At 40.6% G+C, this 6,973-nt stretch overlaps 1 protein-coding gene across 1 annotated transcript in view; it reads right to left on the bottom strand.

Annotated features, from left to right (window-relative positions):
* Nucleotides 1-2,717: 2,717 nt before the first annotated feature.
* Nucleotides 2,718-6,973, bottom strand: part of LOC109913621 — a gene marked incomplete at both ends in the record, with an annotated part of 16,863 nt that continues 12,607 nt past the window's right edge. Inside the window, one exon of the mRNA XM_048593190.1 lies at nucleotides 2,718-4,756. Within this exon, the coding sequence (XP_048449147.1) occupies nucleotides 2,718-4,756 (2,039 nt within the window). The remainder of the gene's footprint in view (nucleotides 4,757-6,973) is intronic.

Raw genomic sequence — 6,973 nt, 5'->3', positions numbered from 1 at the left:
CCATCCAATAGTATGTAGGAAAAGCAGAAAGCATTTTTGGCAAAACGCCATTCAGCACATCAAGTCTATTTTTTTATAGGCCCTGAACGATTACCAAGAATTTTGCCTCACCGAACATGATCTTAGTGTATTGATTTGATATATTTTGATACGGTCTATAGATTAAGAAATCCCGTTAATTCAAAGTCATTTAATTTGAAAGATCTGTTCAGCTGATTTGCAAATTGTTCATAGCATGTCTCATCATTATAAATTGCTTACTCTGAACTCATAGATAAATCCAATTGATTTCTGAAGCATAGGAAGATTTTGAATCAACTGAATTAATAGATGGTCAGGCACCTGCCTTCCATGTGAGCAAAGCAATGATGCATTAAATCAGCTTTGGTTTTCAGACTCTCAACCGTTCAAATTATCTATGGTTCTGTATAAATTGGAGTTTGGATAGCTCATGTGGCTGGACACCTGCTTTCAATGCAGAATGGCGTCAACAGCACGGGCTCATTTCACACACTAGCTGAGGTCACCATGAAAATCCCACCTTCTCAACCTCACCCCTCCCGTGAGGCATGGTGACCTTCAGGTTAAATCACCACCTGTGCTGTCTCTATCTAATGTGAGAGCAGCCCCTTGGTCCTCTGGGACTATGGCTACTTTAAACACATAGAACTAAAATAAAATAGAATAGTGCGTTATGAACACCTAGCAATGTCTTTCTAAATCTGTAGGATTAAGTGAATGTGAGTGTTCCACGCACATGGTGCTGTTTCAAGAATCGATCTTCCTCATATTCCAAAACCAATGATAATTTACATATTAAGTAACTCACCCTGGCATCTTACACACTGAGTCAAGACTGAGACACATCATCTTCAGATATTGTCACTCCCTCACTGCAGCACAGTCAATCCTGGAACTTACTCCCTAACCACACCGTGGGTGATTGCAGCATTTCAAGGAGAAGGCTCACCAGCACCTTGTCTAGAGCAGTTGGTGGTGGTGGGTGGCAATAAAAGTCGGCCTAACCAGAGCAACTCTCATCCATGAATTTAAAACAGTTATCCTGGAGGATAACTGGACCCAGGGTGTGCAGATGCAATCAGCTCCCATTGAAGAGACATATAATAGAAATGGGTTACACAGAGCCAGAACATTGTATCCTGACTTGTGCCTATTGGGCATGGTCCCATCTGTATAACAAGGACACACCAAGGGATGGTGATGGATGAATCTAGGATATCGGTCAATAATCATATTCACAACACCTTACCTACATCAGGCTGTTGTTGATTCATGTCACAGAATTATTACAGCACGGTTAAGGCTAGTCGGCCCATTGCACCTGTACTGACTATATTATCTACTGTGGATCTATTATCTAGTGCTTATCACCTGCATTTTCCCCAGCTCTGTCCACACCATAACTATCCAAAAATGCTTCAACTGAATCTGCCTTCACCATATGTCCAAGCAGTGCATGCTATCCTCTGATCAGTGCATGCTATCCTCTGTTCCTAATATCTCACTCCGTGGGTCACAGCACAATTGGACCTTAACCTTCAAATCCTGACAGGACTTGCATGGTGGGCTTTGTGCTCAGATTGCCTTTGCCTTTTTCAGCATAAATTCTTCCTTTTTCACACATATAGCTGTAAAGCTACTTTCCTTATTGAACAGCAAACCCAAGCAAATCAGGGAGCACAAAGCACAGAGTGGTTTGAAACTTTAGTGTGCCTCTACAGGATAGGATGGGAATGACTAATACAAGGTTTTACGTTTAGAAACGTTAGCCTCCAGTCAATGGTGGTGTTACTTAAATGCTGCACATAACACAGTTCGGGCTGATTCTGTGGGTGAAACTGAGGGTCTCAGACTAATTGGGAGGAGGGACCCATTGATGTAACAATGTTGTGTCGAAAAGTTGACCAAAGCATTCATAATTTCAGAGATAGTAATTTCAGACCCCTTTCAGGAGTTCAGCCTATGATCCAGGCTAACAGTTCAGTGAGGAAAATAAGGGAGCTCTGTAATACTGGAAGAACAGTCATCAAACTAGGACCTGTACATAGTCTATCATCCCAGGGCACTTTTCAGGAGCACAGCAAGGATTTCCTGTTAGCTTTCAACCAACTTTCGCCACCCCTGCCTCTTCCCACACCTCACCCCAATCAATTTGCAAAATCCTACTGTGTACCCAGAGCTTCAGAGGCTACACAACAAAAGTAATTTACTGCCCTAAATGCTGTAGAACACGTGGAGCTTGTGAAAGGCATTACATAAACCAAAATTCTTTGCTTTACAGTTGAACCAGGAAATGTACATAGAACATATGTGTCCTATTTAAATAATTGAAGTCAGTTTTCTGTGGTGTTATATCTCTGGAAGAGAATCCTAAGCAGAAGAAGGTTAGAGTGCAGAGAATAATTGGACATAATTCAGATCTCAGTTTAAAGTCACATTAATCACATATTTCTATGACAAACTCCTACATCTATTGCAGAAACTTGTCACTCATTATCTAATCTCCGACAAGTAGTGGCACTGCAGTGTTCCCAGTGGCAGGAGGATGTAGTTACAACACAGTAAGTTTACATTGTCAGGTTTTCATTATAGATCTAAGTAATGGAACATAGAATGGGTCGCAATGGGGAGGGATTGACGCAGTGAGATTTGTTTCTAATATACTCTACATAGAAAATAGTGAATAGTACAATTACCTTAATTTCCTTAAAAAATGGATCAGAATTTGTTTCAAAGACATAAAAGTTGAAAGTGCCTTTCCAAGATTCTTTTACAACTTCCCTCAAATTTTGGTGTAAGTTACTGCATAACTCAGTTATTAAGCACAAAAATGGATCAGTTCTTTTCCTCCCATCACCCTGAAGCTCTTTATATTCCTTCCGTTTTGCATTTAGCAGCTCATCATGAAGAAGAGATCCTTTGTCCCTGATGCAACATGATTTCCTTGGCATCCTATCTGCAGGTTCTGCTGAATCGTGAATCATAGCGTGAGATTGACCACATGGCCTCTTGTGACTCTTTATGAAATTTGTGTAACATTTTGGTTTAGAAAATGTAACAGTTTCTGTTTCCCAAGCCTCATCCTCTCCATTAGTCCAATGAGGTGGCCAGGTTTTATTGTGCAACCGCTTCCCATTGCTGTGCTCAACCTTTTGGCACGATATTGTCACAGTCAGTGGGTTCCCCCTCCCAGTTAGTCTCTCACTGGAAACCATTTGGATATTTCTCCTCCTCAAGGCTGTTTTATTTCCATCCTTGGAATATGAGATGGGGCTTGTGAATAGTCCAACATTTGCTCTGTTCACTACATTCTTGAGATCCCGAGAAAAATTTATATACTCCAAGTTTAGAATTTTTTCAACAGGACTTGTGTTTCTGCAGTAATTTGCATTCCAGTTGCACTCTCCTGAATGTTGAACAGCAGTGCTCTCCTCGTGCCAATTACAGAATGTTCTGGTGATTCTTCTGCATCTTGCTGCCTCATCAGATTTCTGCCGCATCTCTGCAGTGACAGTAAAGTTTTGGTAGACTTTCGGTCTTCCAAAAAGATCCGGGATTTTAATAGTCCGAGGCACAGGGGCATCACTGTCACTCGTCTCTTCTTCCAAAATGTGTGCTGAATGATTCACATCAACGTTCCGCATGTGCCAGGGCCCACTTTGGCTGTTTCGTTTCACTCTGAAATCCCCATCTTCCGAATCTCTGTCTTCAGATTCCTCTCCGTGCATGTTCCTTTTCCTTTTGATCTTCTGGCTGCTGGCATTACAACTTATCCTGGACACCTTTTTGCTTCCAGAAAAATCTCTAGTGGCTGTTTTTATTTTAATATCCAAACTTTCTGAAAAGTCTCTGACAGTAAAAGGAGATTCTGTAAGGCCACAATCAGATCTTTCAGAAGTAGCAATAAAGTCCTTGGACCGATCACACTCCTTCTGCTTTTGTTGAGCTTTCAGGTTGCATGCACAGTTTTGATTAAAGATAGCTTGAGGTTTCAATTGCCTTCTAGATTCATCACTTGGGGATAGAGATTTCACATCGCCTAGACATTCGGAATCGGAATTGCTTGTAATCTCCCTCTCACTCACCAACCTTCTAACACTTACTCTCCTCCTCTGTGTCTCTATAACATCTCGGAGTAATTGATCATTAGCACAACTTTCAACAGAAGAGCAAGTTCTTTCTTTCACCGGTGCCCCAGCTATATTGTGCAATGTTTTACTGGAATCCAGAGTCTGGTTATAGTTGGGTATGATGATGTTACAAGATTCTGAAGAGTTTAAAGTGCTAGTGTGACTTGGTACATCAATCGTCAAAGGAGAGCTTTGTGGAGCAGTATCAGTACGGTCCACTCCATTGAATGTATTCTGTGGCACGCTTCTTTCAATTGCAAGTGTGTCTTTGATGGTTCCCAAGTCTTCTGTGTTTGTTGTATTTTCTGAGGCAGCAAGGTTATCAAACTGTTCAGTCTGAAGTCTGTTTTCACTGTGATTATTCACTTCTTTACAACTTGGTGAGGCAGTTGCATTCCTCAAGTTCGTGCTCGCTGTACTCTGAGCTGGATCTTTGGCTGGCAACCGAATACCAAGCATCTCTTTAATAACCGAAGATTGTCGCATGATTTCCACTTCTCTAGCTTCCAGTTCAGGATTGTCATCATTATCCGCACTTTTTGGCTTCTCCACAACAGAAGCTGTGCATATTGATGGCTGTGACAAAGGACTCTCACTCTCCGTTGCTTAACGGGAAAATACAAAGATTTCATTAATCATTTTGAAATGACCTTTTTATTATTTATGCTTTTGGCTGAGAGAGATTAGAAACAAATTAACTTTATTTACCAATGACATCATTGTAGTTAACACATTATTTATTTTGATTGTTCACTGTGACCAAACATTTAACCAAAATCATGCCTTGATAATTAGAAATGATCTAGAAAGATCCAGTAAATCTAAACAGCAAGATTGATTATATTACTAGACTGGTGATCCAGAGACCTGAACTAATGATCCAGATACAAGAGCTCAAACCACACCACAGCATTTTGGAAATTTACACAAAGTTAACAAATAAATCTGGAATGAACAAAAAATGCTTGAATCAGTCATAGTGACCATTCACCAACCAAACAGTTGTAAAATCTCATCTAGTTCACTCGATCCTCACCCAGCCCACAAGCGACTACAGCGGACTCTGAACTGTCCTCTGAAATACCCTTGCAAACCATTCAATCAAGGGAAATGGGGATGGGCAATAAATGTTGGCTTTGTCAACTATGTCAACAGTTGTACCACAAGTGGATAAGGTGGTCAAGAAGGCATATGGCATGCTTGGCTTCACTGGTTGGGGCATGGAGTATGAAAATTGGCAAGTCATGTTGCAGCTGTACAGAACTTTAGTTAGGCCACATTTGGAATATTGTTATTATACAGTTCTGGTCACCACACTACCAGAGGAGATAGAGGCTTTAGAGAGAGTACAAGAACGTTTACCAGAATGTCGCCTGGTTTGGAGACTAGTAGCTATGAGGAGAGATTGGACAAACTCGGTTTGTCAAAAGATGCGGAACGGCTTGATAGAAGTTTACAAAATTATGACAGGCATGGATAGAATGGATAGTCAGAGTCTTTTTCCCAGTTTTGAAATGTAAATTACTAGGGGACACAAGTTTAAGGTAAAAAGGGGTGAGTTTAAAGGAGATCACGCAACCATCATGCAAACCAACCTTCCTTCCACTGACTCCATCTATACCTCCCGCTGACTCAGGAAAGCGGCCAACATAATCAAAGATCCCTCCCACCCCGGTTATACTCTCTTCCACTGAGAAGAAGATGCAAGAGTTTGAAAACAATTACCAACAGATTACCAGCACAGGGTAATAAGTAACTGGAATGCCCTGCTGGAGGAGGTTGTAGAAGCAAATAAAATAGCAACATTTAGGAGACATCTTGACAGATCGATAAAAAGGCAGGGAACGAAGAGCTATAGACAGTGTAGAGGCAGAAGGTTTTTAGCTTGGAAAGGTGTCATGTGTTGGTGCAGTCTTGGTAGATCAAAGGGCCTGTTCCTTGCTGTACTGCTTTTTGCTCTAACATCCCGTGGATGATTAAAAAACAAACACATTATGTCCAAGATTAGAATTACAAAGCTCAAGTTATGTATAATTAAACAAATGAATTGCAGAACTGCACTATAATTTGCATTTCTGAACAGTGAAGGAACACCATTGAAATGTATACCATGAAGAAACTGCTTATTGTCTCAGTGTGTGAATAAGGAAGAGGAGGGAGCTCAAAGAAGAATGTATGGCCAATAGTGTGGGTACAGGAAGAGAAGCCATTGCTTAGTTTAATTTGGTGGCAATTGGTTTGTTGAGTCATGAATAAGACAGTCCTTTGTATGTTTGACAGCAATCCTACCATGTGTAAAGACTCCAGGGTAAATTCAATAATCTGTCCTGACAATTCTCTGACCAATGTTCCCTTCAAATGGAATTGTCTGTTGGTGGCATGGGATCAATGAACACACCCTGACTAATGAAGGAGAATCAGCATTGTGCATATTCACCTTCAACAAATACTTTTGCTTGAATAACTTTCAGAGGGTTTGCATTTTATGATGTAAGTTAAACTTGCATTCAAGAATAACATGCAAGAGGGTAAACGGACAGTGAAAAGTTTTGATCATCACTAGGTATGTACGCGTAGTCAACAGATGTGAACATGACAGTTTGATTGGATAATGTGCTCTTTTGAACATTTATTGCATTTGATTAGATCTTATAATCATATGTATAGATTTGAATACAATTGGATAATATAGTCATGTGTATTAACTTAGAACGTCGATAGAAGGAACATTGTCGGATAGGGACAAAAACAAAGTTGCTGGAAAAGCTCAGCAGGTCTGGCAGCATCTGTGGAGGAGAAAACAGAGTTAACGGTTCGGGTCC

This window comes from Rhincodon typus, unplaced genomic scaffold (genome assembly GCF_021869965.1).
Source record: "Rhincodon typus isolate 14 unplaced genomic scaffold, sRhiTyp1.1 hic_rhity00002454, whole genome shotgun sequence".
Lineage (NCBI taxonomy): Eukaryota > Metazoa > Chordata > Chondrichthyes > Orectolobiformes > Rhincodontidae > Rhincodon > Rhincodon typus.
The sequence above is the reverse complement of the archived record's forward strand: the minus strand, read 5'-3'. Positions and strand labels throughout refer to the sequence as shown.